Source organism: Pipistrellus hanaki (genome assembly GCF_964339955.1).
Source record: "Pipistrellus hanaki genome assembly, chromosome: 9".
In the NCBI taxonomy this organism is placed as follows: Eukaryota; Metazoa; Chordata; class Mammalia; order Chiroptera; family Vespertilionidae; genus Pipistrellus; species Pipistrellus hanaki.
Window position 1 is genome coordinate 76303714 of NC_140511.1, and position 22554 is coordinate 76326267.

General features: G+C 56.9%; 1 protein-coding gene across 1 annotated transcript; it reads left to right on the forward strand.

Moving 5' to 3' along the window:
* Positions 1–6909: 6909 nt before the first annotated feature.
* On the forward strand, positions 6910–16313 carry LOC311627223 (pepsin F-like; the record flags this gene model as incomplete). The annotated part of the gene is made up of 9 exons (XM_084893552.1): positions 6910–6962; positions 8087–8237; positions 9001–9118; positions 9204–9322; positions 10907–11106; positions 13221–13337; positions 14850–14994; positions 15083–15181; positions 16164–16313. The coding sequence occupies 9 exons, from the start codon at positions 6910–6912 to the stop codon at positions 16311–16313; spliced, it is 1152 nt and encodes a 383-aa protein (XP_084749678.1).
* Between the last annotated feature and the right edge of the window lie 6241 nt (positions 16314–22554).

Consider the following 22554-nt stretch of genomic DNA (forward strand, 5'->3'; position numbering starts at 1 on the left):
ATTAATTTTTGCTCCCAAAGATGCGCTAGGTCTTATTTTCAGGGGATGTCTTATTTTTCCATGAAGAAGAATACAGTACACATTTATTGTTAAATGAAAATAAAGGAAATTTATGACCTGTATACGGTACAGTAGTACGGTAGTTGTCAACACAAACCAGACAAACTGCGAATCCTACAGTATCAAGAATTTACTCATTTATTCAATGACAATCATGTCATCATCTTCTGGAACATCATCATAACAATCCAATTCCTGAATTTCCTGGTGAATTTCTTGTGACTCCATTTCTTTCAGAATCAGTGGACCAAATCTCTCATGTTTAGCCTTGGGGGGGCCTTATTTTCGGGGGGATGCCTTATATTTTCACTCAGAAGGAAACCTGTAAATAGGTCTTATTTTCAGAGGATGTCTTATTCTCGGGGAAACACGGTAGTAAGTGGCCAGGCTAGGATCTGAGCCCAGCTCTGGGTTCCTAAGTGCTGGGCTGTGCCCCCTCAAGGTCACGGCCCTGTATTTCCTTAACTTAAGTCCAGTCTCCACGGAGCCTCCTGTAGGCCAGCGAGTGCGTGCATCCACCCAGAGACTTCGGGCTATTTAGCTCCAGACAAGATAAAGGGGGGCCTGGGGTCCAGAAACCATGGTGCTCACCTTCAGAGCCACAGCCCCCTGGCCACAGGGGACATGCCTTGCCCTCTGTGCCCCGCAGGTGGCAAAGGTGCCCCTCCCAAGGCGAGGCCAGAGCCAGGACCAGTCCTAGGGGGTCCCACCCCCTCTTCTCACAGGAACAAGCTCAGTAGTCAGGTCATGGCACCCACTCCCTACAGTCGGAAGTTCTGCCCCTTTCGGCAGAAAAACTTACCCTCCAGGAGGCTGCAGGCTAAGGGCACAGCTCAGCAATGGGCACCGACAAGACTCGGGCACCTTCCCCTTCCCTGGCAGAAACATCAATGATGAGAGAGAACCATTGACTGGCTGCCTCCAGCATGTGCCCTGATTGGGGACTGACCCATGACCTTCTGGTTCATAGGTTAGTGCTGAGCCTGTCTCCAGGTCAGCAGACTGGACTCGGTCCACACTGAGTGTCAGTGATGGGCAGACACTTGGTGGCCGGGCCCTGAGGGCCTGGTGCTGCCGCCCTGGAGTGGGATGGGCTGGCAGACCAGGTCACGTGTACCTGCTACCATGAGCGGGGGAGCCCTGGGCCTGCCCTGTGGACAGCTGCCACGTGCTTTGTTGGGCTGGACAGGGTCATCATACAGAGGGGCTACCAACTGGAGGGGGCTCTTCAATAGAAACCCATGCTGCCCAGGCATGGTGGCCAGTGGTTGAGCATTGACCTTCGGACCAGGAGGTCACGGTCCAATTCCTGGTCAGGGCACATGCCCGGGGTGTGCAGGAAGCAGCCAGTTGATGACTCTCTCTCATCACTGATGTTTCTCTCTATCTCCCTCCCTTCCTCTCTCAAATCAACAAAAATATTTATGAAAAATGAAACCAAACCATGAAACCCAAGCTGGGCTGAGGGATCGCCTCTGCTAACGGGGTGGATTCCAACAGCAGGGCTCCGGTCCCAGCCTACAGGAAGGCGGGAGCAAGGAGGCACGGTTTTAAATGCTCACTGATCTGCCGACCCCTCCATGTCCAGCACAGGGGGCCCAGCACAGGCACCCAGCACAGGGACCCAGCACAGGGACCCCGCACAGGGGGCCAGAGGTGCAGTGGCACTAGGAAGTGAGCCCATCCTGCCCAGACCTCTTTCCCAACCAGGCCCAGGGCCAGGCGAGCAGCCTTCTCTGTTACTCAGCTCTGCACCTCCCCTTCCCAGGCGAGCAGCCTTCTCTGTTACTCAGCTCTGCACCTCCCCTTCCCTTGCAAGTCCCCGGTGTGTCAGCTGCTACCAGGCCTATGCCTTCCCCTGAGGCAAAGGCGAGGCAGCGATTTCCCTCAGCGTTTCCTCATTCCTCCACCTCCAGGCCCTGAGGTGGCTCCCACTTCTCAGCTGGACCACAGCGCAGCCCTGGGGGTGGCGGGTCCGGTTCAGGAGGAGCAGGAAATGGGCAGGTGAGGCTCGAGGACTGGCCCTGGAGGCCGCCTCTTCCAGGACTCTTGGGCCCCTCAGGGCATCGATACAGACAGAAGCTCCAAATGACAGTGTTTAAGCCTCTTGTCCCTTCAAACACAGCAGCTTTCCAAAGAGTATCATGAGGCTTTATTTCATCATTTAGCATCAAACGGACAATCTTTCTCTCCACCCAGGCAGTGAGCCATGCTGCCTGGGCCAAGATGGGCATCAGCTGTGTCTCTCATTGTGGGGGGCAGGGGCAGGGGCTGGGGCAGGGGCAGGCACCTTCGTGACCTCACCTCAATGGAGTCACCTCCCGGGGCCCCATCGCCATGTCCCATCCTATGGGGAGTGAGGCTCCAACTTATGACTCAGAGGGGGACACTGTTCCATGCACAGCAGCTATGCAAACCCGTTTCCTCCAGCCCCGCACTGACAGGCCTTCCCTTCATTCCTGGGTGCGGTGATAGTACAAGCAGAGGTATCACTTCACAAAATACACAGGTGGCCCCCAACATGGACCACAGGCTTTGGATAACGATACACCCAGTGGTTATTAAAGTGCATTTCATTTTCACAACGGAGCTAGCAGCAGGTGACGGGTGCATACATTTTTGGGGGGCACTGTGTGCAGGCCCACAATTCTCTGTTACCCTAAACAAAATTAACTCCAATCTCACCTAAGATCTAGTCCCTGCTGAAATCTAACTGACTCTCTCACTAAATGCCTTAAAACAGCTTATTTATTCAAATCAGGATCTAAAAAATGGACATGTGTTGTTTCTTAAGATTTATAATAAGTAACAGCCTCCCGCCCACACACCTTTTTATGGCCTTTACTTGTTTGACAGGTGAGGGGGTGGGGTTGTTTGACCTGAAGGATGTCTCAAGGAATAGTTATAAACGATTGCTTCCTGGTGCCTTTATCTGTGTCAGCGATTTTCAACAGGCACCACAAGAACGTGATAATGTGCAGCCCCCCAAAAAAGCACAGAACCTGACTAACACCGCCATTTCGGGAGCACGGACCCCTTTTCCTTCAGTGTTTCCCAAAGTGTGGTACGCGTACCCCCAGGGATACGGGAAGAGTTTGGGGGGTACGCGTTGCACCGAGTTTGGTGCGGATATGCACTGCACCGTGCTTAGCTGCGCCTAATTCTACGTCCTCATGAGTACGAGGGGTACCCAGCGTTACAAAAATTATAGAAGGGGTACACACAGGTCAAAAGTTTGGGAAACACTGTAAGATGGTCAGATTACAAAACAACAACAGCCAACACAATAGCCGTCGCTGCGAACGGGGCACAATCACACCTACTTTCCTATGTCAGATCAGCACACGTACATGTCCCCGGTGTGCCGCGGAGTGTGGGGATCAGTGTACGCGCCATGGGAAGAGAGGGGCCGACCACGGCTGAGCTGAGGGTCCCTGAAAACGGTCCGAGAGGCCAGGACGTGATGGGACCGTTTGTGGACTGCCTCTCGGTGGAGCCACACGTTTCCCACCGCATGGCTTCCAGAGGCACAGCCTCCCCGGCGCCGCCTGACAGGTGCTGGGCGTGGGCCGCGGGTCCCGGTGAGGCCCGCTCACCCATTCAAGGCGAACCTCCTTTGGCTGCCAACCTGGGCTTAGCGCCTGCTGATGGTCTGGGCCCTGCCCCCAGCCTCCCTAGGGGTGCAGGACAGGGTCTTCCCAGGCTGCCGCGCCCTCTGCATTTAACTGAGGGCGTTCTTCCATGTGCCCCCTCCACCAGCTGTTCGATCCGCAGCTCTGAGAACCCCGATCCTCTGGCCTTGGAGATGGGGCTCATGCTGTGGCCCGGGGCCCGGACCCCCTGCCGTCTCCCAAAGCCCGGCGCCCTCCGGCAGAAAAGTGAGGAGGCTGGAGCCCAGCCTCCGGGGGCTCCCTCTGAGTCCCGGGCTGGGAAGTAGATATTTTTAGAACAAAAGGAGTGAGCACAGACATGTCCAATTCAGGCCTAAGATGCGGGGTTTCCTGCTTGGGTTTGACACCTGCATCTCTTTCCCTGAGCGTCCTGGCTGGCCTGCCTGAGCCCGCAGCACCCTGTAACCGGGGCAGCGCCACCGCCAGGGGCCGCGGGGCGGGCTCAGGTTTCCCGCGTGTCCTTGTCTTTGGTTTGTGTGTGTGTTTGTCCCTAGAAAACACCTGCCTGTGAACGGGGTCACCTGGAAGCCGCAAAGGGCTCTTTGCTCTGCGTGCTGTGTGCCAGGAGGCCGTGGTTCAGTGTGTCCGCCATGGGAGGCTGTGGGGCTTTAATTTCTGAGTTGTTCATATATCCAGAGAGCGATGTCATCACTCACACAGTCCGTTTCCTGGTGCAAGAATGGAGGTCGTTGGCAAGCCTTAGGTCTCCCAGTTAGGAACACAGGCCACTGGAATTCATCCCAAAGGAATGCCTTAGACCCCCACCCCCCACCCCCCACCCCCTGAGAACCGCTGGCCTCCCTTGTCTCACATCTCTCCGGGGAGCGGTTTCCTCTCCTGGGGGGCGGGGGGGACCTGAGTCTGCCTCTGAGGCCACAGCAAACCTGCAGAAGGCGCCCCCAGGGCCCACGGGGTGCCCCTGTGTGAAGGCGCCGACCCTCAGCCAGGCCAGGCGGCTGAGGTTGGGGCAAAGCCCCAAAAACTAGGAGGCTCTTTTCTCCTCCACCCGCCCTTCCTGGCCTCGGGGTGGGGGCGGGGGTAAGAGGGTGGGGGGATCCGTGTTTGTTTGATTCCCTAGCACATTTACACTGCTGCTAAGTCGAACATAAAACCAGAAAAGCCCCATTCTACCCTGGCCCTCGCCTGAAATTGAAATTGTTATTAGTGTTTTGGATTATTCCTCCATGGTTCCTGATTGAAAACATACATGTACGTGTGTACGTCTAGGTGTGTGTAAAAGCAGCGTGTCACAAACACTGTTCTGCCTCTTTTTCTTTTTTTGTTAATCTTGACCTGAGGATATTTTCCCATTGATTTTCTACAGAGTGGAAGTGGGGTGTGGAAGAGAAGGGGGGGGGGGGCGGGGAGAAAGAGAAGAGGAGAGAGAAACATCAACATGAGAGAGACACAGCTATTGTTTGCCTCCTGCATGCACCCCAACTGGAACCAGGGGTCTAACCTGCAACTGAGGTACATGCCCTTGACTGGGAATAGAACCCTCGACCCTTTGGTGCTCAGGCTGACACTCTAACCACTGAGCACATCGGCCAGGACTGTCCCCGTTTAAAGAATGAATCAATATGCCCTTGAGATCCGGCCCATTCATTCCTCTTTCCATCTGCATTATACCCAGGTGGGTCGTCGCATCCCCTCCATGGGGGTCAAATCCACAAACTGACTTCTCATGTGCCATGGGGAGGGGGCGGGCACAGGGCCCCACCCCATCTGCCACTCAGCCTGGGGCTAGGCCAGCCTCCGTGCTGGGGACAGACCTGGACGCCGTCCCGCGGGCCCCGAGGCCTGGAGGCCTGGGAGGAACCACACGCTCCCCTCTCCTGCCCGGCCGGAAGCATGGCAGGTGCTGGGCAGCCTGTTCTCAGGCGGAGCCGGGGTGTGGGCCTGCCTGTGCCTGCTCGGATGGCTGAGACCCTTTAAAAGGGGCGAGTCCTTCCTGGTCTGCTTGGGCAGACAGACTGGCTCCAAGGCCTGGGCCCTGCCAGGGGCCCACTCAGGGGCTCGTGGGGGCAGCATTCCGCCCGGGTGTGTCTGACGCTGGGGCTGTTCTCTCGCCCGCAGAAGGAAGGTTGACTTGGCGGGCTGACTTCCGACTCTTCGCCACTCGGCCATGAATGCAACACGCCCCTCCACCCACCTCTGCCGGGACAGAAGAGCTGCGCCGCCGGCCAGCCGCTCCAGCCCACAGCTGTGGATTTGGGAAAAAATTTTAAATTAGTTTAAATTAGTTGCTGTCATTTAAAATCAAGGGAGAGAAGAGTCCACTTCAACATCCAGACTTCAGACTCCCCAGAAAGCGTGGCCGACCGTCCCACCCCCTCGCTGTCTGCGCTGAGCCGGCTGCCCTTGGACGGGCCTGTGCTGCCCTGAGCCCACGTGGCCCGCCCAGCCCTGCCTTCCTTCCCCTTTGCTCTGGGCCTTGAGCTCACGGGCCCTGGCCCGGCCTGCCAGCTCCCTGGAGGCTAGGACCACGGTGCCTTCTGACGTTCTCGCACCCAGCCCGGCTGTCCTCATGCAGGAAGGTCGCACGGAGGTCATGCTGCTCCAGCCCAGGTTTCTGAGTAGATTGGACCGGAAGCACCCAGATTTGTACCGTCCATCCCATCACTTAAATCCACTCCTATATCCACGGGCTCCCCACCGCCTTCCTCTGCCAGGTGACCCCCATTCCTCCCAGCACGCTCCTCCCCAATGCGGACAGCAAAGGATAGCTCACGGGGTGGGTAGAGGAGAACACGAGACAGAGGACGGCAGGCATGGCCCCCAGCACTTGCTTTTATGACACGATTGGCGGCTTTATCTCCAAGCCAGCTGGGCCTCCCCACACCTGCAGAGCTCATGTGCTTTGGGTTTGTCCCCAAGCCATGTTCCAAGAAGAGATTACGATAGAGATCTCTGTATTCCCAACTTTTTCTAAGTTTTCCACGAGCCACGCGACCCAATCCAAAATGCTGATAGGAATAAAGATTTTATCGGGAGGCTTGCAGTGCTGAAGGGAATATCGATCTTATCAGGAGGCTTGTAGTGTTTTATCGGGGCCATCAGCAGCCCTCCCAGCGCATCATGAGCGCAGGTCAGAGCGTATATATCTGCATCGCTGGTCTATCCCCGCACGCTCCAAACCCGAGCCTTCCGGAGGACATCACGCAGGGGAGCACGCACGATGTGGTGGATCGGGCTCCTCAGCCTGGTGGCCCTCTCTGAGGGCCTGGTCACGTGAGTATCCCCGGCCTCTCGCTCACTGTCCCCTTATCTCTCTCCCGGCCTCTCTCTCACTGTCCGCTTATCCTTCCTTCCACCGCTCAGGGGTGGACAAGGATAAGCCATCATTCCCTGTCCCAAAGTCCGCGTCTCCCTGTATTTTTTAATTTTAATTTTTAATTCCCACCCTAGGATGTTTTCCCATTGATTTTTAGGAAGAGTGGAAGGGAAGGGGAGAGAGAAGAAACATTGATGTGGGACAAATACATCAATTGGTTGCCTCCTGCACGAACCCTGCCCTGAGCCTGGGCCAGGGAGGATCTTGAAACTGAGGTTAAAGCCCTTGAATGATTTTAAACCCGGGACCTTTAAGTCCACATGTGTATTCTCTAACCACTGAACAACACTGGCCAGGGCCACATCTCCATGCAATGATGAGTAGCTAGCCACCTGCACTGGGGGACAGGGGACTGGGGACAGGTCTGGGGACTGCCCCTGTGTGGATGGGGCCCAGGATTCCTCATGGCACCACCTGAGCAGCTGTGTGGGTGGTCTCATTGGGTGATGTTTTCTTCCCCATCTCCGGGCTCCCTCACCCACCTCCAGCCTCCCCTGTGCTTGACCCTGCAGAAGGGCACAGAGGGTCCCCGGGACCCAGTTTTGCCTTAATGAGCAGGGGGCCACAGCCAGGTCACTATTACCCTGCCTTTCAGGTTCCTCCTGTAAACGTAGTGATCCCCACCCCGCTCCCTCTAGGGCTTCTTAGAGAGGGAGTTGGTCAGATGACAATAGAGACAGACTGGCTCAGGGTCAAGGTCCCTCGGTCAGGGGCCTCGGTCCATCCCCTCCCTCAAAGCCCCAGACACCCCGCGGGAGGCCTGTCCTCACCCCACTTCTTTAGGATGGGGAAAGGGAGGCTGGGCACGGGCCTGGGGCTTCCCCGGGGCTGCAAAAGGCCCTGCGCTCAGGCCTGGGCCATCGTCCGGCCTTTGCCTGCGTTAGTGGGGGCTGGCCTCATAAGATGGCCCCTCATAACATCCTCGGGGAAGACTGGGTGTGGCTCCAGCGCCAGGCATGGCGGCCACACTGAACCGCGAGGTGGGGAGCTGCTGTCTTATCTGTTGTCTTTCCTGGGAAAGCATCCCTCTGACGAAGATCAAGTCCATGAGGGAGAGCTTGCGGGAGAAGGACCTGCTGAGAGACTACCTCCAGCGGCACCCCTACAGCCATGGCTACAAGTTCCTGAGCAAGAAGGGCGTCACCAAGGAACCCATGAGGAACTACCTGGACGTGAGTGTGCGGGGCCCAGCCCGCAGCCTTCACTGGTGCTGGGCCAGGTCTGGGGTCACACAGGGCTGGGAGCCTGGAGGGGAAGGGGCTCCTGCAGGCAGCGAAGCTGGGATGCCTGGGCCCCTCCTCGGGGAGAAGACACTCCCCCTTGGCTCTTGGTCTGTGGTGACCGAGTCCAGCCATGGTCAGGCGGCAGGCACACATCCATCTTGGGCCAAGGAGACATCGCTGGGCCCTGCGGACTAGGTGCTGGTTGGGCAGATTCTGTCCTTCTGAACAAGGCACCGCTGTCTCCACGGGGACTCCAGTTTGACACCCAGGCAGAGGACGGCCCGAGAATGACCCCAGCAAAGAGTCCCTGAGCCCCTGTAGTGTGGAGGCTATAACACACCAGCAGGGTGCTATGGCTGCCGAGAACAGAGGGTCTGGCCTGGTCTGCAAGAACATTAAGGCCAAACCAAAGGGCAGCCTGTTATAATGGCATCACTGGCATTGAGTTGGGAGACAGAGGCCTGGGTGACCTGGGAGGGCTTCCCGGAGGAGGGAGCAGGCAAGCTGGGCCTTGAAGGCTGGAGGATTTACAGAGCTGCAGGGGAACGTGGGAAACTTTCAAATGAAGGCACCGCCTGAGCTGCGGCTGTGCGGTGGGCTGGTGGGAAGGCGATTCCAGGAGACAGGGACAGCCTGATCCAGGCTGGCCTCTCGGGGATCAGGTGTGACCGGGCAGCCAGGCCTGGCCCAACTGCCCTCTCCTGCCCGACAGATGTACTATGTTGGCACCATCAGCATTGGAACGCCCCCTCAGGAGTTCAGGGTCATCTTTGACACGGGCTCTGCTGACTTGTGGGTGCCCTCCGTCTACTGCTCCAGTCCTGCCTGTGGTGAGTGTCTGTGCCCCTCATGGTCCCTGTCCCCGCCCCCAGCCTGGGCTCTGGCCACTGAAGGACACTGGCTCTTCATCCGCAGTGACACACAAAGCCTTCAACCCACGGCAATCCTCCACCTTCCGGAGAACGGCCAGGTCCTTCCGGCTTCTGTATGCGTCTGCCAGCATGACCGGGCTGCTGGGCTACGACGACGTGCGGGTGAGTGGGAGCGGGGCTGCGGCAGGGCGGGGCCTGGACCTCTGCTCACTGCTCAGGGCACCAGATGCAGGGTCAGCTGGACGCACCGTCTCCCCCAGAGTCCCCCAGCGGCTGGCCATCTGCCTTGGGGAGACAGTGCTCTGCGGACAAGCCCCCGAGTGGCCAGACCAGCGAGCGGTCATGGCAGGAGAGGCGGGCATTTGCAGCTCTTGCCCGTGGTGAGCTCGAGGCTGGTTTTGCGGGGAGCAGGGAGCGGTGAGGGCAAACCCGTTTTTATTTATTTTTTAAATATATATTTTTGTGAATTTTAGAGGAGAAGGCAGAGGGAGAGATAGAAACATAAAAGATGCGAGAGATTCACTGACTGGCTGCCTGCTGCAAGCCCCTCTGGGGATGGAGCCCACAAGCCTGGCATGTGCCCTTGACCGGAATGGAACCCTGACCTCCTGGTTCATAGGTGGACGCTCAGCCACTGAACCACACCAGCCGGGCGGAAAACCCATGTTTATATTCCCAGATTGTGCCAGGCACTGTGCTGGGCACGTCCGTGGTAAGAATGACTCTAATCCCACAACAAGCCCACGGGGCAGGCGATCCTGCACACAGAGGAGGGACCTGAGGGACAGGGGGCGGGCCTGCCCAAGGCCCGCACCTGGAGCAGCACAGCTGGGGTGCGAGTCAGGGCTCGGCAGCTGTGGGGGATTTTCCGGGAGAGGGCAGAATGCATCTGGGGGTCCGGGGCTGCCGAGCGCTCCAGACACCAGGGCAGGGGAAGCAGGGCCACGGGTGCAGGACGGCCCTGCGCAAAAGGTCTTACTTTGGGGGTCTTTGAGAGTCTGAAAAAACTGGGCTTCCTGCCCAAAGTGCCTGACACACACACCTATGCACACATGCACACACTCAGACACATAAAAGGCACACACATACACGCACACACAGACATACACACACGTTTCCCAGGAAGCCTTTTTTTTTTTTCATTGATCGCAAAGTGGCAGGGAGAGGAGAGGGAGAGGGAGAAACATCCATGGTGACAGAGAATCATTGTTCTGCTGCCTCCGCAAGCCCCCTACTGGGATCCAGGAACAACTGGTGACCAGAGTCGAACACGGGACCCTTCAGTCCGCAGGCTGACGCTCTATCCACTGAGCAAAGCTGCCAGGACCCCAGGCAGTCTTTTCACAAGAACTCGGCGGCCCTGTGTACACCTGGGGTGCAAACCCACAGGGAATCGCAGCAAATTCACTCGGTTTCTGCCACCAGATCCCGGGAATGCCAAAAACAAGACGCTCCTGCTCACTGCTCATTGGGTTCTTAGGAGGGAGCTCTTGGCCCCCTCCCCAGTGGCCCCACCGAACAGGGGACTGGGGGTGTTTTACTGCCTGGGGTGCTGCTAGCAGGAAAAAGGACGAAGGTCGGACTCCTCGGCAATGCACGGTGCGTGCTGCTCCGGCACCTCCAGCACAGCCGCACCTCAGCTGATGCCTGGGGTGCAGGTGGCATCATCTCTCACGGCCGCCCCCCTGGCCCAACCCCAGCTCCACTTCCCACCCCTTCACCTGAGACCACCCTCCCCCCCCACAGGTCGGGGACCTTGAGTGCAAATCCCAGGCATTTGGCCTGAGCAGGACGGAGTCCAGCAAGTCCTTGGAATACGCAGCCTTCGACGGCATCCTGGGCCTGGGCTACCCCTCCATCGCCCTCAGAAACACCACCCCCGTCTTCGACAGCATGTGGAAGCAAGGGCTCATATCTGAGAACCTCTTCGCCTTCTACCTGAGCAGGTAAGCCTGGCTGGCCAAGCCCCTCCCTCGGATGACTTTAGGCGTCTGAGAAACAGTAGACAACTGGCCCCGTGTATCATGAGGGCAGTTTAGTCCAGGGGTCAGCAAATAGTGGCCCTTGACCACATGTGGCCCGCAACCTGATTTTATAATAAAGTTTTATTGGAACACAGCCCTGCTCCTTCAATCACATCCTGGCTGCATCTGCTTCTGCCTTACAATGGCAGCATCCAGCAATTGTGATAGAGATCGCACTGCCAGTGAAGCCCGAAATATTGACAATCTAGCATTTTTACTTTTTTTTAACTTTTTGATAATCCTCACCTGAGGATTTCCCCCCCACTGATTTTTAGAGAGAGTGGAAGGGAGGAGGGGAGACACACAGAGAGAAACATTGATGCAAGAGAGACACATCAATTGGTTGCCTCTTACATGCACCCCAACCAGAGCCGGGGTCCAATATGAGATCCGTCAGTGCCCAGGCCGATGCTCTATTCACTGAGCCAAAATAGCTAGGACATAATCAGGCATTTTTAAAAGTTTGCCGACCCCTGTACTTCTAGTCCCTTCTTGGATGAACAGGGAAACTGAGGAACTGAGGCTCAGAGAGGAGCTTTGCACAGAATTGCCCGGCCACACACTGGTAGTGGTGGGACTCGAACACTGGTGCGGGGCTGACCTCTCTGGCGGGTGGTCAGGCCATCAGCAGGTCTCCAGTCACCGGGCGGCACTGGAAAAGCTACCCTCCCTTCAGGCTGAGGGTCTGGAACCGCTGGAGGGAGCAGCACAGGCTGAGGGGACCCGACGGGCAGACCATGGATAAGGCTGTGGGCTCCGTGGGGGCCTGAGGTCTAGGCTCAGCAGCATGTGCTGAGCCTCTGGGGTGTTTGTACCGAATCAAGGAGGTGAGCCGTTTAACAAATACCCATGGAGAACCTACTACGTGCTGGGTACTCTCTGTGCACGTGACACGGACAGATGAGAGGGAGAAAAGGCAGACAAGAAGCGTGTAAATAGATAAGAGGAAAAGGTAACACATGCCAGGTGGTGGCTGCTTCTGGGAAAGCGGTAAAATGTGGTGACAAACCACAGAGATGAGAGCGTGGTTTCAGACGGGCAGTGCGAGGACCTCTCTGAACGAGGCCAGGCCATGGGGGAGAGGAAGCCCAGGCCCAGCAGAGGACCAGCAGGGCAGTGTGGCTGATGGGCAGGCAGGGAGGGAGGGAGGGGCAGGCCGAGGTGGGTGTGGAGTCTGAGGGGCAGGCAGGGGCAGGGCCGCCCAGGCTTTGTTTTAGGTGAGAGAGGAGGCTTCTGGCAGGGGCCTAGGCAAGTAGAACACATGGTCCCACCTATGTTTCTGAAAGCTCCCCCCAGGCACTGGCTGGACAATGAAGGACCAGACAGGAGGCAGGGAGGCCAGGGATGAGGCTGCTCAGCCTCTTTGGAGAGAGAGAGCAGGAGCTCAGACCAGGGAGGCAGGGAAAGGGGGAGCCCTTGAGGAGTCAGGACACGGGGGAAGGGAAAGGCCACGGGATGTGCTGATCGATTGGACGCAGCCGGAGGGGGAGGCGGGCAGGGTGTTTCCTTCCCCTCAGCCATGGCTCCCCTGAGCCCAGGACCGGTGACTGCATTGCAGGAAGGGGTGCCAAGTGAAAATGTGGGGCCTCATTGAAAAACTACGAGGGATTTCAGGACGGGGCAGCGGCCATGGGGGCCCAGGGAGAGTGTGCGCCATTGGTGGCCTGTTGCAGGCCCGTGAGCCAGCCTGGGGGAGCCTGAGCGCCCACCCGGGCCCCTCCGCACAGCAGCCTCTCACGTGCCTCGAGCTCTGGGGCTGCAGGGGGGACTGACCGGCTTCAGAGAGGTGGGTGGCCAAAGCCCAGCCAGAATCTCAAGTTCAAACCTCGGCTTTGGTCCTCAGAGGCCACGGGACTGACCTTGGGCTGTGCTCAGCCCTGCAGCCCAGTTCCCATCGGAGCAGTGGGGGTCCCAGCAGTGCCTGCTCTGCGGGGCCCTGCAGTGTGGCTGGGTGGTTGTTGGTCAGTGCACACCTCGTTCACTTAACTTAAGAAACGCCACCCACCGTCCGCCCCTCACGTGAGCCCCTCCCCCAGCAACGCGGAGAAGGACAGCGTGGTGATGTTCGGCGGCGTGGACCACTCCTACCACCGGGGCGAGCTCCAGTGGGTGCCGGTGAGCAGGCGGGGATTCTGGCAGGTGACTATGGACAGGTAAGCTCCCCCTCTTCCAGCTGAGAGCCACGCCAGGGACAGCCGTACCTGCACATGCGGACACAGACTCAGACTGACACAGATACAGGCAAAGGCACGCACACCAACATGGGTTCATAACCGCTCCTACCAGGGTCCTGACCAGAGATGGGATTGGCCCGCATCTCAAAGCACCAGGAGGAGGGCCAGGCATGGGGCCCAGGCCTCAGGTCGGCGGCTGGGGTGGCGTGGGAGGGCTGCACCCCCAGACTGGGGCAAGCGCAGTGAGAAGGGGTCAAGGAGGATTCCATCGTCTGAACAGGGACATCCCTGGTGGCTGGCCCGGAGGGGTTCCTGGCACACGGGGCGCCAGGTGTAAACACGGGAGCTAGGCAAGTGGATGGCCGCTCCACCGAAGGCTATGGCTGGCAAACTCATTAGTCAACAGAGCCAAACATCAACAGGACAGCGATTGAAATTTCTTTGGAGAGGCATCTTTTAAACTTAAAGTATGTAGGTAGGAACACTGTTATTAACTTAATTAGGGTATTTCTAGCTGGCTTTTGCTAAAATCTCAAGAGGCCAAAAAGGCACATGAGGCTCGAGAGCCGCAGTTTACTGACCACTGGCCTAAAAAGAACCCTACCAGGCAGGAGAAACACCATCCTAGGGCCTGATGGCAAATCACACAGAGGGAACCCCACCCACCCACCTGGGTGCCAAGGGGCAGGGATGTGACTGAGAGCATCGGGAAGGACTCGGGTGGCTGAGAATCGGGGGCGATCACTGAGGCGGTGCATGTAAGAATCAGAAGCTTAAACCGTGCTTTGGGGTCCATGACCAGCATTCTGGGCCAGCTCAGGCGTCGCCTAACCAGGCGTCTGGGGAGAGGGGGCGAATCAGGGGGGAACAACACACCCTCCCACCTTTCTGAGCATCTGTGTCCAGGGAACCTCTGTCTTTACCGTGTGGCCTTCATGACTGGTCGGACACCAGGTCGTGTCTCCAGTTGACCTCATTCCTACACGCGCCCCGTCATTCCCTCGGCAAACACCATGGAGCATGCGCTGTGCGCTGGGCACGGGCGCTGGAGGGGCAGAGCACACAGCTTACTCTCCGACTAGGACGGCAGACACGAATGAGTGACCGCATCACAGCAAACAGGGTTCCCACCACCATGCATGCTGGAAACCAGGAAGGCTCTGCCTGTCTCCGCTGGAGGAGGAGAGGGTCCTGATCTAATCTGTGGGGACACTTCCCTGAAAAAGTGGTGACTGATCTGCACCCTGAAATACAGGAGAGATCAGCCAGACAAAGGGGCAGGGGAGGGTCTAGGAAGGGTGACAGCACGTGCAAAGGCCCTGGGGCACAAAGAGCACAATGCCTTCCAGACCTGAGAGGAGGCCCAGGAAGGCAGTTTGGCCAGACCAGGGACACAGAAGCTGGCGGGAGCTGCAGGCTGTTCTCAGGTGGCAGCTAGGGGTTGAGGTGGGAGAGGACATGAGTGACCCTGGTGCCTGCTCTGTCCCTCAGTATCTCCATGAACGGCAAGGTCGTGGCTTGTCCCAGCGGCTGCCAGGCCATTATAGATACCGGAACCTCGCTGGTGATTGGCCCAACCTACCCCATCCTCAACATTCTGAGGAGCATCCGTGCCCTGACCACCAACACAGGCGAGGTGAGGGGTCACACCCAGGGTCACCCCGGTCTCCCCACACACGGAAGCACCAACTGAGCCAACCTCCCTCGCCCTCTCTCTCTGACAGTACGTAGTCAACTGTGCTGCCATCCCGAGCTTGCCTGACATCGTCTTCACCATCAATGGCGTCGCGTACCCAGTGCCAGCCAGCACCTACAACCGGAGGGTGAGAGGCCCCTCCTGGGGCTGCTCTCAGATCTGGAACTGGAGGGACCCTTGGGGCCATGGCTCAGAGAGGCCCCCTGGAGGCCGGACTGTGCCATTGCAGATGCTGCCCAGCAGCCCTGGCTGGGAGGGCACTTCCCACAGCACAGCCTCTTGATAGAAGGGGGTCTGGGCACCCATCACCCTGGGGGAACTCTGAGCAGCACCCTGTGCTGGCTCGGGGCCAGGCTCCAGGAGAGGGCGCACTAATGGCCTGGCCCTCACAGAGGGTCAGTTCAGCCCGGGCATCGGACCGATGGACAGGGAACGTAGGTGGAACCCGGAGACAGGCAAAGAGTAGGGACAGGGGGGCTGGCTGGGGACATTCCCCATGTCCCCCCATAATCAGGAACTGTATTCCCTCCCATCTCCAAGTGTCCTGACTTGGGTGATAGATCATATGGTCACCCTAGTCCTAGAGTGCAAATGCCCTCTGTAGACCCCAATTCCCTGTCTGTGAAATGGGGACCAAGCCCCCTTTGTGGGGTGGTGAGAAGCTGACATGAACAAAGATGTGCAGTGATCAGGCAGTGCCTGGCACATACTCGAGACTCAAGAAGTGCTGGTTCCCAAAAATGTGCCGAGGAGGTTGGGGCAGCCCTCAGAGAGAGAAACTGAAAATCTCTCAGCCCGAACCCTGGAGGCACCCCGGGAGCCAGGCCAGGGGCACCCTGTAAGCCCGTGTGCTGAGGCTGAAGACACTGGGAGCCCCGGGGAAGCCTCCCCACCCAGCCAGCAGTGCCAAGGAGGGGGCAGGGGCACGGGAAGGCTGCCCAGGCGCTGGGCTTGGTCTTAAAGGACGAGCGGGTGAATGGGGAGCAGGCGGAGAGTCTCTCAGAGCAAACAGGCGAGCGGAGGGTCCAGGGGAAGGTGAGATAAAGCTGCCGCCCAGGCGTGAAGGGTGGTTGTTATGGTGCCTGAGGGTTGTGCTTTCTCCCCTGCAGGACCAGACCGGCATCTGCTACCCCAACTTGGACACCAACATCTCTGACAGCTCCAACTTCTGGGTCCTGGGGGACGTCTTCCTGAGGTTCTATTTCACCGTCTTCGATCGGGCCAACCACAGGATCGGCTTGGCTCCTGCGATAGCATAGACGTGGGCGCCCTGCTGGAGGCCGCAGGACCGCCCCTGGACTCACACACTCCCTGCATCCCCACACAGGGGACCTGCTACATCTGTGTCTGGGGCTTTGCCAAGCACTAGTCTCAGTGGAAAAGGAAGGACTGCTCTGCACCCAGCCAGTGTGGCTCAGTGACTGCACCTCATCCCATACCCTCAAACGTCACCAGGTCCATTTCTTGTCATACTGTATGCCCTGGGGGTTGCAGGTTCGATCCCCAGGAGAGGGCATGCAATAGGCAGTCCATCAATGCTTTTCTCTCATCAATGTTTCTCTCTCTCCTTCTAACAAGTTATAAAACATTGATGTTTAAAAAAACATTGATTTTTAATAAAGTGTCATTTTCAATGGCGCTCATATGAACGGTGCCTCTGCTTGGGTCTGGGAAGTGCGGCACAGGCAGGCAGGGCTCTGGAATCTCCTCTGGACCAACAGGGAGGAAACCTGACTCCAAGTGGCACAATTGGAAAGGACCCCAACCAGGACGCCCCAAACCCAGGATGCGGAACCAGAGCAGGACCCCACAGCTTGGTGGCTGCACCCAAGAAATCAAAACTCACCAGCACACTTTCTCCCTCTGGCCTCTGCCCTTACGACTCCTTTGATTCCTCTGCTGCCAGCCTTCCCCTGGCAGCCTCCTCCAGGCCAAGGGCTCTGCCTCTCCCAGCCCAGCCTTTCACCTCCTGAAGGCTAGGAAATAAGCAGAGCACCAGGGAGGGGTCTGATTGGTTCGCCTCAGGTCATGTGTCCAGCGTTGGACCAATCATGTGGAAGGACATACAGCACTATGATTGGGTCCACTTGCACACATGGCCCCTGCTGGATGGTGATTGACAGTTTCCTCTAGAACCACTGGCTGGAGCTGGGCAGAGTGGTCCCCAGAAGTGCAGACATGCTGTAGGACTCGGGGTTCACCAGTCTTTGGGCTTCGGGAACCACCAGTGGCCCCTCCCAGGAGGTTGGCGACGGCTGCTGTGGGTGACAGAAGAATTTGTGGCTGCCCTCCAACACCACCACACCTCACAGCCGTGTTTTAGAAGCAGGTTGAAAGCTATGAGAGCATTCTATTAGGACATTAGGAGAAAAGGGCAGAACCTGAAACAGCAGGGAGACAGGTTCTGGAAGGGCCTGGAAGACAGGGCTGCCCAGGGCACGCCAGCACAGCCCAGGGCTGTCTGGTGGGGGTTCAAGTCCCAGTTCTGACCTGTCCGTCCCAGGCATATATGAGGGCCTCAGTAAGTACAGTCCGGTGACCAGTCCTGTGACCTTAGGTCAGCTCACTCTGGACGTTGGTTTTCTATTCTGTAATTCTGCGGTAAGAACAGCTCCTCCCTCATTAATCATCAGGAAAACGCAAATGCAAATGACAATGAGCTATCCCTCCACACCTGGGAGTGGCCACCGCCAAGACACACTCGCCAGCACTGGTCAGTGAGACGTGCAGCCTGTGCACGGTTCCTGTGAGTGTCACGTGGTGCGGCCACTGTAGGAGACGATGTGGCGGTGACTCGGAAAATTGAACATACAAGTTTTATAAAACCCCAGGCAACCCCACTTCTGGATTTTTCTCCCAAAGAATTAAAATGTGGATGTGGAAAAGAGCCACACCACGGATCCTTTATAGCACTGTTCACAATAGCCAAGACGTGGAAGCAGGCAAGCGCCCATCACCTGGTGCCGGGATGAGCAATCCGAGGTACTGCTGTGCGATGGAACATTACTCAGTCACGAGAAGAAAACCCTGCCAGTTGCACAGGCTGAAGCCTGGGGCTTACGCTGAGGGAGGTAAGCCAGTCCCAGAAGGAGGGGTCCTGTGTGCGCCCACACATCTAAGGGGACATCCATCCTCAGGCTCACCGAAGCAGAGTGACGCCTGCTGGTTGTCAGGGACCAGGGGAAGGGGCAGTGGGGAGTTGCTATTCAACAGGAATATTTTAGTAACGCGGGTTATGCAGGGTAAGTACGTCTAGGGCTCTGTTATGTAGCACTGCACCTATAGTTAGCAATACTCCATTGTGCACTTGAAATTTTGTTGAGTCCTGCCCAGTGTTCCTCAGTGGTTAGAGTGTTGTCCTGCACATTGATGGGCCACAGGTTAAAGAGGCAACAAAATGATGGTTCTCTCACATCAGTGGTTCTCTGACTCTCCCCCTCTCTTCTTCCCCTACTTCCACTCTCTCTAAAAATCAATGGAAAAAATATTCTCTGGTGAGAATAAGAAAATTTATAATAGGTAGATCTCATGTTAAATGTTCTGACTGCAATAAAAAATACTCTACACTAATAAAAGAAAAATATGCACATTGACTGTATGTCCGTGACGACCTACAGCCTATCCTGAGTATGCAAATTAACTCAACAAATATGGTGGGTTAATTTGCATACGTACGCGGGCAGCAGTGGGCAGAGCAGGACACCTGCTATGAAGGGAAGGGTGGTGGACAGAGGGACATACAGGAGCGGCTCTCTAGCCAGGATTGGGGACGTGCAGGCTCCCGGGCAGCCAGGAGGGAAGCCAGGGGAAGGAAGACTGATTCTTGCTCAAATCTCCATGCCGCGGGCCTCTGGGTAATCAAATGCGAATCTTCTCTTGTGGTTGGGGGCAAGGGCAGGGATGGAAATGAAGGTTGGCTGTTAATGTGTGTGGCATTGCTCTTTGGAGTCTCAAAAATGTTCTAAAATTAAATCATGGGATGGCCGTACAGCTCCATGAATACCCTAAATCATAGCAAACTACATGCCTGAAATGGTGGCTTTTATGAGGTGTCTGCCCAGCCCGAGTGGCTCAGGGTTTGAGCACTGACCTAGAACCAGGAGGTCATGGTTGGATTCCCTGTCAGGGCACAAGCCTGGGTTGTGGGCTTGGCACCAGTGGGGGCGCCCAGGAGGCAGCTGATCAATGATTCTCATCATTGATGTTTCTCTCTCCCTCTCTCTTTCTCTCTGAAATCAATTTAAAAACAACAAAGAGCCGAAACCGGTTTGGCTCAGTGGAAAGAGCGTCCGTCTGGGGAATGAAAGGTCCCAGATTCGATTCTGGGCAAGGGCATGTACATTGGTTGCGGGCACATCCCCAGTAGGGGGTGTGCAAGAGGCAGCTGATCGATGATTCTCTCTCATCGATGTTTCTAACTCTCTTCCTCTCTGTAAAAAATCAATAATATATATATATATATATATATATATATATATATATATATATATATATATATTAATGAAAACAACAAAGAGTGTTCATTCAAAGAATGGATAGTTTTCATGGACGAAACCCCCCTTATCAGTGACCCCGGCATCTCCCATCCCTCCTCCCGCTCTCTCCTGGGCATAACCTCCTGGCCCCCCAGCCCCAAGCTGCAGCGTGGTCCAGAGCAGGAAATCTGTGGGCAGACCTGTGTCCACCTCCCAGGCACTCACTGGCCATATGTCCCCAGCCTCGGTTTGCTCATCTGTAAATTGGGGATATTTTCACTCCATAGGGCTCCCATGCAAAGCACTTGGGAACATGCATTCCGTGTCTCTGGGCTCCTCAAATGAGTGAAGGTCTGTGCCCGGGGACCATCGTGGCCAGGGCACACCTCACCGAGGAGGGGCAGTGCAGAAGGACAGCTGAATATGAAGAAGGAGCCAGCCATGCAGAGCGCTGGGAGAAGAACGTGCCAGGCGGGGAACAGCAACTGCAAAGGCCCACAGTAACCAAGCCCAGTAAATTGTTACTCGTCCAGTGGTCCTTCCACACTGGACTCACTGGGCATCCAGGCCACAGGCACCCTCACGGTGACCTCATCAAACATTGGCCAGTGAGTTACCAGCAATGAGTCACCCCTCCCAGAAGAGCGGCCTCTGTGCTGTGTGCAGCCTGAAAGAGAGCAGGGCTGTCAACAGCAGGAGTGTCTCCTGGGCCCGGGGCGCGGAGAAGCTGGAGGCCCAGCCCCACCGCGCCCGCAGCACCGGGGATAGCTCACTGATGACTGGCCTCCTGCTCTGGCTCCTGGCGAAAGCCCGGCACCCACAGGACCAGGGTGCTGTGCCCTCTCCCCGGGTGGTCCTGGGCCCAGGAGTGGCCGTTTCCGGACAGAACCTGGTTCCTCTCTTCCTTCCTAAAGGGTGGCCACGGGCATCAGCAGGAGCACCTGACCCTGAGGCCGGACCTCAACCTGCTGTTAGCGGGGACCCAGGTGATGCCCAGCCTTGTCCATATGCCCCGGGCACTCGCTCTCTCTCTCTCTGTCCTCCCTCTCTGAAATAATTTATTTATTTATTTATTTATTTATTTATTTATTTATTTATTTCAGAGAGGGCGAAAGAGGCCGAAATATCAATGATGAGAGAGAACCATTGATTGGCCGCCTCCTGCATGTGCCCTGTTTGGGGACTGACCCATGACCTCCTGGTTCATAGGTCTCCAGCCTGTCTCCACGTCAGGAGACTGGACTTGCTCCACACTGAGTGTCAGGGTCGGCCATTCACCCGGTGGCCGGGCCCTGACGGCCTGGTGCTGCCGCCCTGGAGCAGGATGGGCTGGCAGACAAGGTGGCATTTAATTGCCACTATGAGCAGGAAAGCTCTGGGCCTGCCCCGTGGACAGCTGCCCCGTGATTCGTTGGCCTGGACAGGGTCATCATACGGAGGGGCTACCAACTGGAGGGGGCTCTTCAATAGAAACCCATGCTTGGGCCCATCATGGTGGCCAGTGGTTGAGCTTTGACCTTCGGACCAGGAGGTCCCGGTCTGATTCCTGGTCAGGGCACATGCCTGGGGTGTGCAGGAAGCAGCTAGTTGATGACTCTCTCTCATCACTGATGTCTCTCTCTTCTCTCCCTTCCTTTCTCAAATCAACAAAAATATTTATGAATAATGAAACCAAACATGAAACCCAAGCTGGGCTGAGGGATCGTCTCTGCTAATGGCATGGATGCCAACAGCAGGGCTCCTGTCCCAGCCTGCAGGAAGGCAGGAGCAAGGAGGCACGGTTTTAAATGCTCAATGATCTGCCGACCCCTCCATGTCCAGCTCAGGGGGCCTCAGCACAGGGACCCCAGCACAGGGGGGCCCAGCACAGGGGGCCAGAGGTGCAGTGGCATTAGGAAGTGAGCCCATCCTGCCCAGGTCTCTTTCCCAACCAGGCCCCGGCTGGCGGCCTTCTCTGTTACTCAGCTCTGCACCTCCCCTACCCTTTAAAGTCCCCGCGGCTCACCACGTGGTGTGGAGGCTGCTACCAGGCCTGTGCCTTCCCCTGAGGCAAAGGCGAGGCAGCGATTTCCCTCAGCGTTTCCTCATTCCTCCACCTCCAGGCCCTGACGTGGCTCCCACTTCTCAGCTGGACCACAGCGCAGCCCTGGGGGTGGCGGGTCCGGTTCAGGAGGAGCGGGGAAACGGGCAGGTGAGGTTCCCGGACTGGCCCTGGAGGCTGCCTCTTCCAGTACCCTTGGGCCCCTCAGGGCATCGATACAGACAGAAGCTCCAAATGACCGTGTTTAAGCCTCTTGTCCCTTCAAACACAGCAGCTTTCCAAACAGAGTATCATGTGGCTTCTTTTCATCATTTAGCATCAAACGGACAATCTTTCTCTCCACCCAGGCTGGGGGGCCGGAGGCAGGGAGCCCTGCTGCCTGGGCCCAGCTGGGCATAACCTGTGTCTCTCATTGTGGGGGGCAGGGGCAGGGCTGGGGCAGGGGCAGGCACCTTCGTGACCTCACCTCAATGGAGTCACCTCCCGGGGCCCCATCGCCATGTCCCATCCTATGGGGAGTGAGGCTCCAACTTATGACTCAGAGGGGGACACTGTTCCATGCACAGCAGCTATGCAAACCCGTTTCCTCCAGCCCCGCACTGACAGGCCTTCCCCTTCATTCCTGGGTGCGGTGATAGTACAAGCAGAGGTATCACTTCACAGAATACACAGGTGGCACCCAACATGGACCACAGGCTTTGGATAATGATACACGCATGCTGGAAACCAATCATTGTCTCACTAATAGAAAGAGGCTGGTCAACCTTGAAGCTCTGAAAGGTCAGAGCCAACCACACCCTATCTGAGACAATAGTAACTGAGGTAACTTCCCCATCTTGTAATCATGTAAATCCTTACTCATATGATAATCTGCTTATTACCTGCCTAAGGGCTATGGGTGTTTTCCAAAGCTGCTTAAGGGTCATGGGTGTATCCCTAGCAGCCTCAATAAAAGGGATAGCAAGGCCAGAGCCTAGTCTTCCC